The following is an 18,543-nucleotide window of genomic DNA, read 5'->3' as shown; positions in this document are numbered from 1 at the left end:
AAAAATAAAATTAAGTGTTGCCAATAAATTTACTATTAAAAGTTCGTAAATAATTGAGAAAAACATGAAGAGAGCAACCATTGAAGAGGAAGAAGCTGAATTAAAACCTATTTCTTAAAGGAGAAAGTTAAGACGCTTGGGCAAATGACATTGAAGGACCTACAAGAGATGGCAAAAAAGTTAAAAAAATAGTAAGGCATGCCCAGACGAAAGAATTCCCCGGTTTTCAAAGAAACTACGGAAACTAGAGCCTTAAAATTTCTCTACTCACAAAACCATAGCCAAAAGAATGTGAAGGCTAAATTACTTTATTAAAGCTTAACACTGGAAATAATACTTTCTTGATTCACATCTTCAAAAATTGTAATTTTTTCTTTTATTCATAACTCCTTGAGAGCTTAGAAACAAATATTATTTCAGATGATATTTAAAAAACAAATTAACATTAAATTACCTTAAAGCATATTTTTATTTAGATATTGGGACTAAGCAGAGGAAGTAAACTTCATTGACTCTGAACGCTGACTTGAAAAGAGACTCCAGCAATGGCTGATAGTAGAATCATGGTGAGTACTTAGTGAACAAGTGGTCCTTAAGCGATGGATATGCAGGGGTTTCCCTCCTCCGTGGGCCCTTCTGCACCACGCTGTGGGGCAGGAGGGACGGAGTGCGCAAGTCAACCCCGAAGCCCCTAGGCGTGTGGGCACGCAAGCTGCATGCCACTCCTCTCCCAGCAGTAATGGCCACCCAACCTAGGAGAATGAATGAAGGAAGGAAGGACAGCATTGATGGATGGGTTTAGACCAATGCAGTGCGTTGCATACAACTTGGCTGAGTCATGCTTCAGACCGATAAGATCACTAACAATATGTGAGGTTGGGGCTTTATGCCTGCAACTTATTTAAAAAATATTTCCATGATTATAGTCTGGTCTTGCATGATGGAAGTGTAATTATTTTCACAATTCTAATTTATTGCATTAATTGTTGTTTTTCTTTTACTCTTCCCTTTTTTCCTTGCTAAAAGCATCAGAATGAAGTGGCCCACCGCACTAAAAATGTCTCGAAGTGCTTCCATTTTCTCTACACCAGTGTCCTCATAAATTACAACAGACCAACTTTGTAAACATTCAGCGGATAAAAACAAACCATCCATAAACATTAGCGATGGCTTAGGTGAACAAGAAAGGAGAGAGTTTCCTTTCCCAGCAGAAACAACCAAACACAAAATTTGTGCATAGTACTTAGAAACTTTGCCAACATTAATATGCTGCTTGACAGCAGCTTAACTATCACTGAAGAATTAGTAAAAGATAAGAATTAATAATAGTCACTGGGGGCCAAATCTGTTGAATACAGTAAATGCTGTAGTACTTCAAACTATAATTCCATAATTTTTCCAATGAAATTGCACAGATGTGCACCTGCGCATTGCCTCAATTTAAGAATTTTTCTTTGTCAATTGAGAACATTTTTTTCTTAATTTCTTCACTCTACTGGTACAATAATGATGCAAAATCCCCATTTATCATTTGCCCTTCTTGTAAGAAATCGATGTAGATAATTCTGCGTACAGCCTCAAAAACCATGGCCATCCTCTTGTTGGCCGTTTCACCATCTTCAGAGCTGGATCACCTTTAGAAACCCACTGTTTCAATCATTCCTAGCCTCTATAGTGTAGTGCTGTAGTCATGTTTCATCCACAGTTACGTAGTGACATAGAAACTCTCCTGGAATGCAATGGAAAAGCATCAAGCCAGCCTCCAAACCTACCACACTATTGCATTGATTCTCCATATGGAACAAACGTGGCAACAATCTTGCCAATATTTCATGCGATATTGAAAACAAACACAGGAGCAGATGTACCGCGAACTTCTTCCAACTCAGATTTCATCTCTTTCCGTGTTAAGGCCTTAAGATGGGAGGATTTAATCGCTGAGTGAAACTCATTTGTTTCCATGTTTCACAATTAAAAAAAGTTTGTGGCTTCAATCAACTAAAAATGTTAAAAAAACCTGGACTTCTCTGCGACTAACTTCAAACTGTGGAAATCCCAGGCAATGCCAGGTAAACTATATGCTATAAAATGAAAAAAAAGATTTATATTATCTACCATTAAACAATATAAATTATTCCTGTTATAAATTCTGTCTTGCAGAAGTTCAACAGTTCATTTAAGTAGCTACATGTTGTCCTTTGTCCAGTTAAAATGGCACCATTCGCCACAAAATGCCTTTTCCCACCCTGTGGGCAGTGTCTAACCGGGTGACCTTAGGTGCTCACCTGCAGATGAAAGCAGCACATCGGCAGAGCTCTCCTTCCAGCCAATGCCAACGACATCATAATCCTTAGATGCCAGGGGAGGCCAGTGCTTCAGACGGCCCTGCCCTCCCTTGGGCACTCCAAACAGCTTAGTGCCCAGCAAAGACGTATACAGCTCCTCTGCATTGGCTGTGCTGCACACAAGGATTGGGAGTTTGCTGGAGGCAAAAACTGTCATGCTGAAACACAAGCGGAATTCGATCAATGTTTTCACACAATGCCAACAACTCATTGACCAAATTAGATAAATAGAGAGGCGGGCATTAACGGATTAATATGTGCACCAAAATGCAGGGTGAGGTTGTAATTTGCTATATTTGCAAAAATGTATAAGTCTCAAATATAAAAGAGAAATATTTGGTCAATAAAAATGACACACATTAAAAACAATGAAATTCAAACACTTTTATTTATATTAAATTCGCCCATTCAAAAATACGAAGGGACATAACTTTCATATGTATATTCTGAATTTGATGGTTGGTTGCTAGTGGGTCAAAGAGGGGTGGTGTACCTCAAGTGGAAGTTATTAAATGGCAAAACATGAACATCAAATCACTGGTCAGTTTTTAGTCTATAGGAGGTCAATTTCCACTGAGAAAGAGCTGAAAAACTTTGAACAAATTATGAAGTGATTTTTAAGGGTTCCACAAAGAGGATTTTGAGATTTATGCTCCAGTGAGCCAATGTTACCACTATTCCTAGCCAAATGTGCATGTGTGCACATAGTAGTTTTGAGGGGAGGCGACCGACAGCTAAGGTCATTTGCGCCATAGGGGATGGATAGGAAAGGATGAAGGGTGGAGAGAAACCCGGCGTCGGCATTGGCCTACTCTTTACGAAAGGCGCCAAGGGGTCCGCAGCTTAACGTCCCATCCGACGGACGCCGTACTCACTCAAAGTGCCCTCCACAAAGCACCTCAAGTAGGGATCGAGATACCTCTGAAAAATATTCAACACCGCCGGGATTTGAACCCGCGCCCTCAGGGTGGGAAGCCAGTACGTTAGCCCCCGCACCATCTCGATCCCCATGTGTGCACATATATGGGGAAATTTCATATAAATGTACTTTAAAGAACATTTTACTATTGAGGCTGAAAGAGTTTAATTATTTCATAAACACTGAAAAAAATTAACTATTTTATCAGTCATCGTGAATTTTCACGAAGTAGAGCCTCAAACCATCAAAGTCATGTAATAAACATGTTAAGGAGAGAATGATTTTTCATTTCATTTTGAGTAGTATCGATAGTAATAATAATTAAAAAAAAAAAAAAAAAAAAAGTAATTACAACCAGTCTTTCAAAGTTCATTAATAATCAACAAAGCAAAAAGAAATATTGTCTCACCATGGTAACATTGATATGGTATTTTTTTATTAAATTTATCAAAAATTGTCGAAAGTAAAAATATGGTATTTTTTTTTTTAATCTCTAATCAGCAGTTTAGTTGTATTTTTCTACAGACCTCCGGTGTGTTCCAAAGCTGAAGTCTAAATTAAGGCTCTCACAATAAAACTCAAGTCTAATAGTTAAGGTTTTGGGGCATTCCTCTGCATTTTGGGGACAACAGTTTCACCAGCTATGCTTCCAGCATCTTCAGGTCAGAAGTGATAATGTGTCATTTTTGGCCATCTTAATCGCCAAAATCGATGAACATTCAAAAAAGATGCCAGCAGCATGGCTGATGAAACTGTTGTCACCACAAGAGGCATCCTGATGCTGAGGAACACCCCAAAGCCATTAACAATGTTGATAAATGCTGTGGAAACGTCATATTCTATTTGTCAATTACAATTCCATCTGAGAATTAGAGACTTGATATTGGTGGCCTTAAGGTGCTATCCTTCTAAGAAATTCAGGGTAAACATTGCCAGGAAAATCAACATAGAGGAAATTATTCAGACATTCAATTAATAATACTCATTCATATCTCATACTAAATATTCAACTATAGAACAATTCTTATTTATAAACTATGGGTTTTCATTTACAGCCCAGATGGCACACCAATATCAGCATAGGTAAACAATATGAATATGCAGACAATATCAGTCAATAGGTGTTCAGGTATTGGAGCCATAGACTGTACAAATGTTTAAGGTAAACACCACCTTCTGATTATGGACAGCATATATTAGCCCTAATGGGATATGCATGGCAGAAAAATGATGTGACGGGGGTTTAACAATCAATACAGGAAATTTTAAAGAAATATAAACGACGAGCAAAAATCAGAAACCTCATAATAATATAATGAAACCAACACATATGCTGACTGTGAATGCTCTTCATATCCATAAGCTAATGGCATCTCTATTTTCTTCTTGATGCAATCATTACGCTATGCCTTCAAGTTTAAGTGAAATCCATCATCCATAGACTCAATGGCTTACAGCTCTGTGTTTAAATTAAACGAACTAAATGCACAACAGACTGGCTCCCTCCTTGACTCAATTTAACTCCATATCTGGTATTTCTTTCTTACGTTGTGAATCCTTGATTCTCCAAGTAAAATAGCAGAGGATGCTGCAGAAACAATTTCTGTCGACTACAAACATCAACCTTATTCAATGCAATCTTACCCAGGCATTCTGGTTTCATTAGAGATGCAGAACATGGGAAATTTATACAATAAATCCTAAATAATAACACTAACTGAATAATAAGAAGATGGAATCTTACCAAATAGGGAGGTCACCAGAATTGTAGTCCAGTCGAGCCAGGCCACCAATGAACAGAGTGAGACCCACTTTCATGTAGAAAGTTCTCGGGATAATCATTTTTGGTCCAGGGAGAGCGTACTTCATCTCTTCTGGGGTTAGTAGGTCTAAAGTCTAAAAAAGGAATTAGTTAGAAAAAGCCATTTGCTTATAAAGCAAAACCAATGGATTTACCAATGTCTTATAATCTACAGCATCCGCTTCATCAAAAAACCCTTAAATTGCTTAATTAAACTACATTATTTTACTGTTGTAGTCCATAAGGCTTATCCGTTGCGACAAAATATGCTAGTGTGTAATTTGACTTAGCACTAGACCGTAAGATGACCTCCATTTCCTTAATTAATAAGAAAATACAATAAGTAAATGCACATTCACCTTAGGGATACGTTATCAAACAGCACATATGAAAATGAGTTTAAAATACGCACTCATTTATTTAGAAAAACCAAGGTGCGTATTTCAAATTGTACTAATAACCCCCATAAAATGCTGGTTTTACATCACTTATTCAAAACATACTGCAACAAAACAGGTTCCAATCACATAGTTACTTATGCCAAAAGTGCAATTGGGTCAGTGGGTGGATCATGAATGACTTTGGTTCTCTTACAAAAGCTTTGTACAAAAAGTATTGGTAACAAGTTTTCCATACGTCTGCATTAAGTGTGCGCATGATTGCAGATCATAATGGCATTGATATGATGACAGTGCACACCATGATCACTGTAAATTTGGTGATATAGAAGATCTGGACTAGACTCATCCCAAAGTTCTTGAGGGTCGACCAAGAGTAGGGTTGAGTGTCTGATTATGAAGGCCTTCTGCAACGCCAACGCAACAATTCCCCAACCCGCTTACAGTCCCCCCACTTGGCACCAAAAGAATATTATTCCTTTTCCAAAAAGTGAAATCCTGCCTCAAGGGGCACCAACACCATGGGACCCTATAAGTGCCATCAAAGAAACTTGCACCTGTACCCTTAAGAACCTTTCAGAATCTGCCATCCCGTGAGCCTTTGAGAGGTGGAAAAGCTGCAAGCAAAAGTGTGTTGATGCTCAAAGGATGTACTTTGAAGAAATAAATCCATTTTTCCAAAAACTTGTTCCAATACTTTTTATACAAACCATGTAACCTGTGCATTGCCATAATTAAACTCCCTCACTTCCATAAAAATCAAACAAATATTTTGTCAAAATGAGAAAAAGAAAAAACAGCATTCCTTGAGAAGGCTTTCATGATGTGATGCTCTTGTCACTCCACACCTTCCAGGATACAGGGTTCGTCCGGAAAATAAGTGTACTGACTCCTGGGCTGGGCGCGCCGCTCCAGGCGTGCCCAGCACCGCTCTGACGGGCTGCGATTGGAGGGGGGTATGTTGGCAAGCGACGCTGAAAAAGGCAGTCGGCTCTGAGATGTGGTGTAGTGAGGAGCTCTGTTAACGCGAACCTCCACGCTTCGACCCACGTCACGGAACGCGATGCCGAAGTTTTTGGAGCAGCGTTATTCCATCAAATTTGCGGTAAAGCTTGGGAAATCGTCTACCGAAACTGTGGGTATGATTAACCAGGCTTCCGGGGAGTCAGCCATGTCCAGAAACATGATCTTCCGGTGGCACAAGATGTTCGTGGAGGGCAGAGAAGAGGTCGACGACGAGTCTTCGAGAGGTTCCCGATGATGCCTTCGCGGGAGCGTTCCAGGAATGGGAACGCCGCGGAACAAGTGTATCGACTCACAAGGGTCCTATTTTGAGGAATATTAGCTTAAGATATGTAAAAGTGTAATAAATTTTTTTTGCTGAGCTCAGTACACTTATTTTCCGGACAAACCCTGTATATTCTGTGTAGGTCCATCCTTACGGAACAACAGTTTTACCCGAATTGCAGTTATAATTTCGCATCTTTCGTCATCCCTCGAATTCTGAATTTGAGGCAAACTGTAATGCTGCTTAACTGTCGTTCCATAAAGATGGACCTACGAGGTAGGTATCCAGAAAGAGTAGAACGAATTTCCTATTATATGCTCAGAAAGAAATATATACTATAGTACATATTACCAAGATTAAACTTAATGGAAATTCAATGGACCATGGGTCAGAAGTATCTAACACACAAACCACCAACTGCCACACACGTGTCCATGGCGTTAGCTCCATTGTGACCAGGAGAGATCTCAATTTTTATGATGGGCATTGAATCAGTTGAGATGGCGTACCGCTAAATGGAATATTCATGAATAATTCACCAGTGACATTCTTTCACACACAGTTCTGATTCAATTAAAATGGCACAAGAGAAACTAACATTAGCACTCTTACACGTTCAGTGTGTGGGATTCCAGGAGTGTCATGGCACCATCTGATGTCTTTATCCCTCAACTTTGATGGGGACACTCCCAGTTGCAGTAACTTCTCCTTGCTGAGTTTCATTACTGTGCAGTTCACAGCCGTTGTGCCCATTTCACAGTTTATGTCCTCAAGATCGCTCACGGAAAAAGTATCTGTCAAGAGGAGGCAGACCATACAGGGAATCACTCTTTGAGATAACTCAAATCAGCATTAAATCTGGCTTCTCATTACATCATCTCTTTTAAGTTTTTTCACTTCAATTAGCAAAAACATTTAAAGTGAGACTTTGTTGAATTAATGTCAATAGAAGAGAAAAATCCCTATCTATATTGCTGCTGACTAAACTGTTCTCAAGAGCAAATATCTCAAACTAGCATGATGACAAAATGAGATACTGATTGGAACTTTATATAAAATAATAATTTCTGTACACACTATTTATGGCTGTAATGTGCGTGTCTCCCTGATACATTGGTTCAAGCATATCTCAATTAATCACATTTGCCAATCAATTTCTTACAACAACCATTCAAAATCACCTCAAATATTTACGTAACAACATCCCTTGTTTTGCTCTCATGACAAATCACAAACATGCTGATCCCTCACTTTAAGTAATGACATACTTTGAGAGACATACAGGGTTCGTCCGGAAAATAAGTGTACTGATTTTTTCCCGCCGCTCCAGGCGCGCCCAGCACCGCTCTGACGGGCTGCGATTGGAGGGGGGTATGTTGGCAAGCGACGCTGAAAAAGGCAGTCGGCTCTGAGATGTGGTGTAGTGAGGAGCTCTGTTAACGCGTAATATGATTTAGTAAATGGAAATCAGCATATGTTTGGGCAAATTTTAGAATTGGATTGACAGGGAAATTTAAATTGTAACATTATGCAGGCCAAAAAGGTTTTTACAAAGTTAGCCACTTTAAGAAATATGTAAAATAAGCAATATTTCCACATACCCACAAATATAAGCAATGACTTAGAACTAAAACCACGCGGAACCTCTGAGAAGACTTCCCACATTGAAAGGCAAAGCACTTAGACATCATGGTGTCATTTAAATTTCAATGGCTGAAAACGGGAAGGCACCCAAATGCCAATGCAGTACAAAAATGTTCCTTACAATGACACACTAACTAATTCTGATCTAATGCTACACAATACTCGGGCATTATATTTCGTCAATATCCGAGGACAGAAATGTGTATCTACTGCATTCAATTATAAATCATTACCTGGTGAAGCCAGATATCCCTTATATTGTTTTCTAGTAGGTCTTTCCTTCTTAGCATTCTTCTTCTGCAGGTTCTCCAACTGAAGACGCTGGGTCCTGTGAAACATGAACATGCCAGCTGGACGGGTGATTGGAAACTGTAAAAAAGGAAAGCATACAAAACACATGGAAACAAATAACTATTTTTTTACTTTCTTATTAATGAGATCATGCAACTGCTTAAAAATAAGTAGTAGTTTTTAGGGGAGGCGACCGACAACTGAGGTCATTTGCGCCAGAGGGGATGGACAGGAAAGGATGAAGGGTGGAGAGAAACCCGGCGTCGGCATTCGCCTAATCTTTACGGAAGGCGCCAAGGGGTCCGCAGTTTAACGTCCCATCCGACGGACGGCATACATACTCAAAGTGCCCTCCACAAAGCACCTCAAGTAGAGATCGAGATACCTCTGAAAAATATTCAACACCGCCCAGATTTAAACCTGCACCCTCTGGGTGGGAAGCCAGTACGTTAGCCCCCGCACCATCAAGATCCCCGCTTAAAAATAATAAACCTTCCATTAAAAAGAGAGGCATCTTCCATGGGACAAATTTTAGCGAAAATTAGCAAGTAAAAGTATCATATTCAGTTATTGCAAAGATTAAACTGAGTTAGAACAATAATTCAGTAAAACACAGATTTTACACTTGCCAAAACTGCACCCCAATGTTACAAAATTACCATCTGCAATTAGGTACCAAATTTTCCACAAGCGATGACAAGCAATTTTCTATAAGTTTATGGTAGGTTTTTGATGGGCCATGGCACTACACACTATGTACTGCACCACTAAGTCCTCACTAGCATGACACCAAGTATCATCTACATCTACTTAATACCCAGCAAGCCGCCGCAAGGGCGTGTGGCAGGGGGGTATCTTTAACTCCCATTCTTCAGCTCCCAATATGATCATCTCTACTTCCCTTGAGTCCATTCAAAATGCCTCTTCTTCCCCCTCTTTATAATTTTCCCAGAATTCTCCTATCTATTACCATCTTCTGCATCCCATGCCAATATCAGTCTCTCCTATGTCCACTCATTCGACTCCCCTACCTACCTATTCCCCTTTTTGCCCTAATAAAGACCTCTATCTAACTATCTCCCTCACTGCCATCTTGACTCGCCATTCCCTATCCACGACTGAGCAGTCTGAGGCGAGCAAAGGTCCTAGGTAAGTTGTATATCCTTCCAGTACACTCATATCATCATTCATTCATCGTTCCCATTTAACTCTCTTTCTCAAAATCAACAAAGCACAATAATATATCCTGGTTGTCATCTATATTTCTTCCCACTAATGGCCTCATAATCGCTAAGGCATTGCATGCACCCTTTCCAAACCCATACTCATCTTCTTCTAAGCATTCCATTATTTCCTTAATAAGTTCAAGAAATGCAACTTGTGGCATTGGAAAAGGTTTGCTTTTTGTAAGCCTCAAGTCTAGACTAGACTACATTTTAGCTGTACTCATCACAAGTGTTCATTTTCATAGTAAATTGAAGGAAAAAATTTTTACTAAGAAATATGCAAATAATATGAGTTTCACACCACGATTAAACATTTCCATTGAGAAGACTTAGTAAAAGATCACAGCAGAGTCAGATGAAGTTCATGGCACATCTGCTCTCGTGTTTAGCAACTGTTTGCAATTGGGTGAACGAGTTTAAACGTGGCTACACATCCACACGCGATGAACGTCCAGTGGAAGTGACTTCATCCAAGATGATTGACAAAATCCCATGATATGATTTGGAGTGATTGATGAATCAAAGCTCATCAAATAATAGTGGAGGTAGCAGGCATATCAAAAGGTGCAGTGTTTTCAGTTTTGAATGAAAAATTGGGTGTGAAAGAAAATTCGGCAGCATGAATGCAGTGCTTGCTCCAAGGGGGGAATAAATGCTTTCAATTGTGTGGTCCGTTCAGAGGCTGGTTTGGCATTTTTCTCTTGCAATTCTGATGAGTTTCGATGCATAAATGTGGACGCCAAGTGGACCACACAATTGGTTGAATTTATTCTAAACTGAGAGCAAACATGGTACCCATCTTGCTGAATTTTCTTTCACACCAAATTTTTCATTCAAAATTGAAAACACTGCACCTCGCCACATGCCTGCAACCTCCATTATCTAATGAGCTTTGATTTTCTAATCACACAAAATCATATCATGGGATTTTGTCGGTAATCTCACAGGAAGTCACTTCCACGGAAAAGGGTCTCTCAACATAGGTAACACGGTTTCTAAAAGCAAAACGCCTGGCATAAGGTCTTGCCTCTCCTGCTGCAAGGCATTGTCCAGTGAGCTGAGCTTGCTGGTGCCAAAACTCATTTTCTTGCGCCATCACAAATTTGGGAGATATTTAACCCTCTTAGTGCGGCGGGGATTCCAGGGGTACTAGTGAGAAGTGCGAAGGGTAATTTAAGAAAATGTATCACCTTAGGAAAAAAAACATCATGAAGTTATTTGTTTAGATATCCATGTGCAGTTTTTTTATTTTAAAATATAATGTTGTAGTTAATAATGATACAATACATTTACAACATTTGAAAAATAAATGTAATTATTACAGTATCATAAATTTGAAGAATATTTTTTTAGCAATAATATTTCGATTTTTAGACACAAAACTAATATTTTTTTAAAAACATTTTTCAATTAAACTACAATATTTAAATATAATAAAGAATCAAGAAGACACGTAGAAAATATTATAAATAAATAAAGAAAAACCAGTGAATTGAAAATTTTTTTGTCAGCCTCTGCACAGTTCGATTTTGTTGAAAAGGCTGATCTCACTGTCAAATTGGGACTTTTCCCCTTTCCTTGAGACTGCGGCAATGTGCTTACAATCTAAAGGTAGAAAAAAATCAAGTTCTAACTCACAGAGAACTGCTGACAATGTAATCCATTACACAGGGCGCAATTGATTAGATAGGATGGACGTCAAGAGAAACCAAAATGATTACAAAGCAGTGCTCTCATCGTCTCAACAAAGTCTGAATAAGCAGGTATATATCAACACCACGACACCACAACACATTCAAGAGATTACAGATGAAAACAGATTAGTAGCCTTTCAGTGGCTTTTCATAGTGGAAAGACCACTCAGAAAAAAAAACGAGCAAACAATTAGGCAGAGCTTCCCAAAATGTACAAAACTGAACGAAAAATTATAGTAAGAATTATACTTTTTGAAAAGCATTTAAAATTGCTAATAAAAAATTTAAAAAATATTTACGTAATTCTATGGAATTCAACCTATCGATAGCACAAAAACCATAAGTTACAACGATTTAAACAATAGCCTACGCAAGAGCCGATATATCGGCCCGCCGCACTTTTCGCCGGGGACACGAAAGCCGATATATCGGCCCGCCGCACTAAGAGGGTTAATTGCGGCCGTTTCCCATTGACTTCCTCAATGGTGTTTTTAACTTGGCACCATCACTCAAATGGCTGACCCATTGCTCAGACAGTTTTGCGGCCGCACAACCGAGGAACAGATGCTGCAGAGACTACCTTTCGTCTGGCTCCCACTCTTCAATCTATTCGGCATGGGTCACCCTACCAGATCCAATCATCACTCCTCCTTCCAGGGCAGTTCTAGGGGTCATCAATATGAACAAGTACTTCCACCACATCAATGTTGCCGTTCATGGAGAGGGTTTGTCATAATGCTTCTTTGCAATAAAACCGAAGTTAAAGTATGCATGATGTAAGATTTGAAAAATTTTATGGGAAGGACGTTAACACAACAGATGTAGTAGTGATTGGCAGACCTGGAGATTAAATGGATCTATTGGGAGCATGATAGAAGTGAAATTGCAATGGAGTACACATGCACTGGGAGTGCCAAGAGATTGCATTTACCCAAATAGCTGGTGACTTAACATCCCATGTCACATGACCAGGTAATCGCTTGAAAAGTAAGACGTAGATGAGATGGGAATGTAAGAATGTGGAGTGAGGGTGAGGTAAGGCAAGAGAGGAGCTATCAGAGTTTGTGAGAATGAGCATTTTCGAGGGGGAAATGGGAGGGCTCCAGTCAACTGATAAAAGAAAGAAAATAACAATGAAAAAACTAAATGAGAATATGGCAATGAGAAAAAAATTTTTTTTAATAACTTGGAATTGGACAATAGATGATTTGAATACATTTTCTGGCAGCGACCAATGATTTTCATGAGATGCCATGGAAAGCTGTTGGAATTAATGAAATTTACATGAATTCATTTATCCAAAGCTGAAAGCAAATGAAAATCTCAATAGAAACCCAACATAGAGAAGTGCATTGAATTAACATCTTTTAATTATAACTCAAAACACACTACCTTGAGAATACCCAGAGTGGTTCCAGGCCAAGGTGATGTGGTGGCGCTTTGAATATCTGATGCTCCGATGGCCTTGCATAGGTCAGAATTAAGAAGGGCATTGAACAAAGATGACTTCCCAACATTAGTGTGACCAACAATAAAAACATCACCTGCAAAGATTTTAAAAACAAAGATTACAGAAATTAAAGCATTTTTTATAAATTAACTCTCCTTGCCCATGTTGAATCAAGGCAACAAAATGAAAAATCAACATTTTTAGGCATATGAGTTACATGGGTGTCAGTCATGGGGAGAGGAAAACCAATGAAATATGTATACCATTTTACAGACGTGTTTTCCTAGCCAAACAATACAGCCTTTGGGTGGTTCAAGTTTCTGGCCTAAAAATGTCTATTATCTGACATTGAAAAAGAGACAAGGAAAGTTCTGAGGTGGCAATCCACGCTTTGGCTGTTACACATCCTGTGGCTTAACATATAAACAAATACTTTGCTTAATTTTTGAGTTTTTCAACTATTTGAATCACAAGCTAACGTAGTTAGTTCATTATCGCTCAAAAAACTCAATGACACGTACACCCATTAAGAAATGATTGAAAATGGATCACAGGGAGAGTCTTCAAATTTTAATAATTCTGTATTTTTTAATACACACGAGAACAATGATTACAGAAACAAAGGAATGGCCCCCCACCACCCACTTGGCAGGGGACAGGAGGACAGCCTGACCTCACTACTGTTCAGTGCATTGAAATCAATGAGGCATATATTTAAAATAATTCGATGTTGTTTCAGAGTTAAAGAGGTAACAAATAATATTAAATTAATGCCTTACCATAGTTTTTCCAAATGCTAAAAAGTTTGGTTATCAAGCTTTCAATTCCTATTCCCGATGCAGAGCTTACAAGGAACAGTTCCTTAACATTCAGGTGACCATTGGATTTGAAAATTTCTTTAATATGTTCCCTTACTCGATTCAAATAACCATTACTATCTGGAGGAAGCAAGTCAACCTTGGTGCCAACAAGGATTATGGGGTGTCCTTTTCCTGTGAAAGAATGGAAATTCTTATTTCAATTGAAAAATTTGGAACAAATAGGAAGAATATGACAATGGTGGGCAGCAAAAATTTTCCCATATTTATATATATATATATATATATGTACATATATTATGTATATATATGTGTGTGTGTATATATATATATATATATATATATATATATATATATATATATATATATATATATATATATATATATGTACATATATTATGTATGTATATATATGTGTGTGTGTGTGTATGTATATATATATATATATATATATATATATATATATATATATATATATATATATATATATATATATATATATATATATATATACACATATACACCTGCTCTGGTTTTCGCCCTCCTATTTTAATGTTTAATGTTTAGCTTAGCCTTTTTCTTTCTAGAAAATTGCATGACCTCTGTTTTATTAATATTGATTTTCATCCCATACCTGTCGCATTGAATTTCCAATTCACTCAGCAATGCTTGCAATGCCTTGGCTGACTGACAAACTAAAGCTTGGTCATCAGCGAACCTAACTGATTTTACGAATTCTTCGCCCACCTTCAATCCTACCTCCAGTTCTTCCAATGCCTCTTTAACCATTTCCTCTACATACAGGTTGAAAAGCAGCGGTGATAATGGGCAACCCTGCCTTACACCTCTTCCTAGCGCTGCCCATCCGGACTCCCCGTTCCCCACCCGCACCTGAGCAGTCTGAGGTGCGGGTGCGGGCAGTTGCGGATTAGCCTCCTTTCCCTCCAATCTATTCCTGTTTTCTTCAATATACTCATTAGTTCTTCCCAATTCAATTTATCAAATGCTTTTTCCAAATCTACGAAACAGGCAAACACCTCCTGGTTGTATTCTATATTCCTCTCAATTAATAATCTCATTACAGCAATGGCATCACGCGTACCTGTCCCCTTCCTAAACCCAAACTGATCATCCCCTAAGTAATCATTTGCCCTACTCTCTATCCTTTTGTTTATGATCCTGAAAACAACTTTAGCTGCGTGGGCTATCAAACTTATTGTCCTGTAGTCCTCACATGATGTAGCCTTTACCTTTTTCGGGATAGGAACTAAAACTGATCTCACAAAGTCTTCCGGCCAGATTCCTTCCTCATAAATACTACGGATCAGCCTATATAGCCTCTTCCTCCCACATTTTCCTAAGCATTTTAAAAGTTCCGCGGGAATGTTATCCACCCCCACGGCCTTATTTAGTTTCATCTCCCTTAATGCCCTTTCTATCTCATTGTCTAGAATGCCTGGACCTAAGCTGTCTTCCTCTAGGTCTTGTTCTTTTTCAATGTCTAACTTTGTTGGCCTAAGTCCTTTACTATACAGTTCTTCTATGTATTCTTTCCATCACTCTTGGATCTTTCCTGCGTCAACTATTATCTTACCCACCTTATCTCTAACTGCTATCGCTGATCTCCCTTTCTTACTTCCCGATAAAGAATTAACTTTGCTGTACAGCGTACCGATTTCACCCTTCCTCTGCAGACTTTCCATATCCTCGCACTACGTCTTCCACCATGCTTCTTTTGCTTTATTATTTGCCCGGCTCAATTTATTGTTTAATTCTTTGAACTTCATTTTGCCTAATTCTGTATTTACATTCTTCTATTTTCTCCAATCATCCATCTTTGTAATCATCTCATCCGTCATCCATGGTTTCCTAGTCCCTTTAGTGTTAACGGTTCCAATGGTGTCTTTCGCGGCTTTAGACAACCCTTTCTTGATACATTCCCATTTTTCTTCGATAGTACTTAGCTCTTTACCATTCTCCATGATTTCCTCTACTGCCTGTTGGTACTCCTTCCTTTTCAAACAATGTAATGCTTTTACATTCCATTTTCTAACTCGCCGCCCCTGCCTTATCTTTTTGAAACGGACGCTACATTTCATTACAACTAAATTGTGGTCAGAGTCCGCATCCGCTCCCGGGAAGCTGCGCGAATTTATCACACTGTTCCTAAATCTGTGTCTAACCAGAATATAATCTAGCTGATACCTCTCTGAGTCACCTGGCATTTTCCATGTATACCTGCGTCTTTTGTGGTGTCTAAACCAAGTGTTTGTGATGACTAACCCCTGTCTCCTGCAGAACTCAACTGCTTTCTCCCCGCGGTCATTCCTCGTGCCTAAACCATAGTCAGGTAAACCTGGGCATGGAGGCCATTTCATCCCCTCATTTATTAACATTTTAAGCATGTTGTATATTACATATCTGAAAATATTTTTCATAACTCCAAATAAAACAGGCCTTTCATTGATTCTGCGATATGACAGTTTGGTGAAACAGTGGAATGTCTCCTGATTGACAGGGATGCTGACTGGCAGAGGATAAGGTTTAATTCTGAAAGCTAAATCATTTTAGCCACCAAGCATCAATCGTGGTGGAATTAAATACATTCCAGTAAAAGATGTGAATTTTACACGCCGTCGGGCTTAGTACGGGGTGAACTCTACCATCCACAACCAAAGCGACCTTTGGGTTGATTTAAGTGTGTATTATGTAAAAGAGGTAGGCTAGAAGGGAAGATAACCATTGATGAGGAAGCTCCATGACTTTGGCCACCACTAGTACTCAAGACTTCAAAATTGCGATGCTCACTGCACAGTGCAGCATTTGTAACCAACAAAGGAGGAAAGGCTGATGTACTTCAGTTTTAAATTGATGTTTGAGATATTACCCGGACAGGTAAATTTTCATTTTACTAGCATACTGAATCTTTCCGTTTACCTGCAAGCATCACAATAAGCATTAAAGATGGCCTTGGCTAAAGCCGATAATACAACAAATGGAAACAAACCAATGGAAAATATGGGTGATTTTTTCATAGAGAGTCGGTTGAAATTACTGCACCAAGGGCATTTAGACATGAACAATACATTTTAGATAAGGAATTTTAAATTATTACCGAGAATATATTATGTGAAATTTTATTTTAGTGTTATTTCATAAGAATATACCATGATTTAATATGATTTAAGAAATTTAAATCCGGTTATTATATAGACGTAACCAATACATATGTTCACCCAAATCTTAAGACAAAATTAAAAATAATATCATTAAAAAACTGGATACGAAACACTCACCGACAAATTCACTAATTGATGAGCAAATGCTGCGAGAAATATCAGTAACATCAATGACCCCTAAGATTAACGATTTTCTGCTTTTCAGCTTATTCAAATCTTTCAGGTAACTATAAGGATTATAATTCACTTGCAAAGACACTTTCAGGCTTCTAGTGAAGTAGCATCTTTGGCAAAGAATGAGGTTTTTTTGACTGCTGTTCACGGAGGAAAGAAATTCTAAGGGAATAAATCCTGGGTTGTACATATCTTCACACTGTATCCCTGCTCCACAACCTCCACAGGATATATTCCTCTGGCCTTGACCTCTTATGACTAAATTCTGTTTATCCTGGGTATCTAATGAATGACTTGTCGATAACCTTGTAGGAACTGTCGACTTCACCTCAGAAATTCCATTAGCTTCGCTTTCCTTTACATCATCACATGAGTCCAGCAGTTCTGCATTTCCATCTACGGTATGATGTATTGTTACTCCAAAAGTTGCATTATCATCAATATTGCCAATATTCAATTCTTCCATATATTTCATTGCTATTGGAAATGAATGCTCCCTTAACCTTTTAAACCTCTCCATACGAGCTGCAACTGATTGCTTTCTCATTAGTTTTTTGGTCTCCTTCCAACTGAGTAGGTGACTGCGGTGAAGGGTTGAGCTATAAATTATTTTTGTTTTCAGATTTTCCAATCGCGCACTGCCGTCCAAAATATTAGAATCGTCCAGCTTTAACAACAATTCTGAATCATTAGCGTTGCTAGTCACTGTATTAGAGCAACGACGGCATACGTCCCTTCCATAGAAGTATCTTACACATTTGCAACTTGCCAGGCATCGCAAAACAATCATTTTGGTTTATTAAAAGACTATCTTAAAACCTCACCAACTCATATTCAAAATTTACTCACTACGACGGGTCCAGCCAGTCATTTGACGAGACGAACTTCCGAGATAAACCTTAACCACATATCGGCAGGAGGTAACTTACGTAGTTTAAGATCCCTTTGATAGATGACGCAACAGCCGTGGATCCTCATGGTGTTGTCGGGAATTTCAAACCGTTGTACATTTAATTTTAGTTCCTCATTAATACTGCAATGAGCACCACAATAAATAGTAATTTCTAAAGCCATCGCTTAAATATTGAATCTGATGAAATAGTTAACAATTGGGTGGTTGATTGAACATTCTGAGGATTAAATTTTTCAAATATGAGTCAAGATGAGGTATTAAAGTAACTTCCCCCAAGGATAGAACAAGGTGCAATAATAGAATACCAAATGGATGAAAAACACTTCAAAGTTACTGTTGAGTTCTTCTCAAGTTTGAAAACTATGCCAATCGGGTATATGAAATATTTGTTCAAAAAATAGTG

At 38.5% G+C, this 18,543-nt stretch overlaps 1 protein-coding gene across 1 annotated transcript; it reads right to left on the bottom strand.

The window, feature by feature from the left end:
* Positions 1-5: 5 nt before the first annotated feature.
* Positions 6-18,064, bottom strand: LOC139691516 (nitric oxide-associated protein 1). The gene is made up of 8 exons (XM_071589376.1): positions 17,171-18,064; positions 13,836-14,048; positions 12,999-13,150; positions 8,629-8,764; positions 7,364-7,545; positions 5,009-5,160; positions 2,286-2,503; positions 6-752 (listed from the first exon to the last, which is right to left on the bottom strand). The coding sequence occupies exons 1-8, from the start codon at positions 18,015-18,017 to the stop codon at positions 562-564; spliced, it is 2,091 nt and encodes a 696-aa protein (XP_071445477.1). The 5' UTR covers positions 18,018-18,064; the 3' UTR covers positions 6-561.
* Positions 18,065-18,543: the final 479 nt, after the last annotated feature.

Source organism: Hetaerina americana, unplaced genomic scaffold (assembly GCF_022747635.1).
Source record: "Hetaerina americana unplaced genomic scaffold, ioHetAmer1.1.p SCAF_37, whole genome shotgun sequence".
Lineage (NCBI taxonomy): Eukaryota > Metazoa > Arthropoda > Insecta > Odonata > Calopterygidae > Hetaerina > Hetaerina americana.
This window is presented reverse-complemented; position numbering and strand designations above follow the sequence as displayed.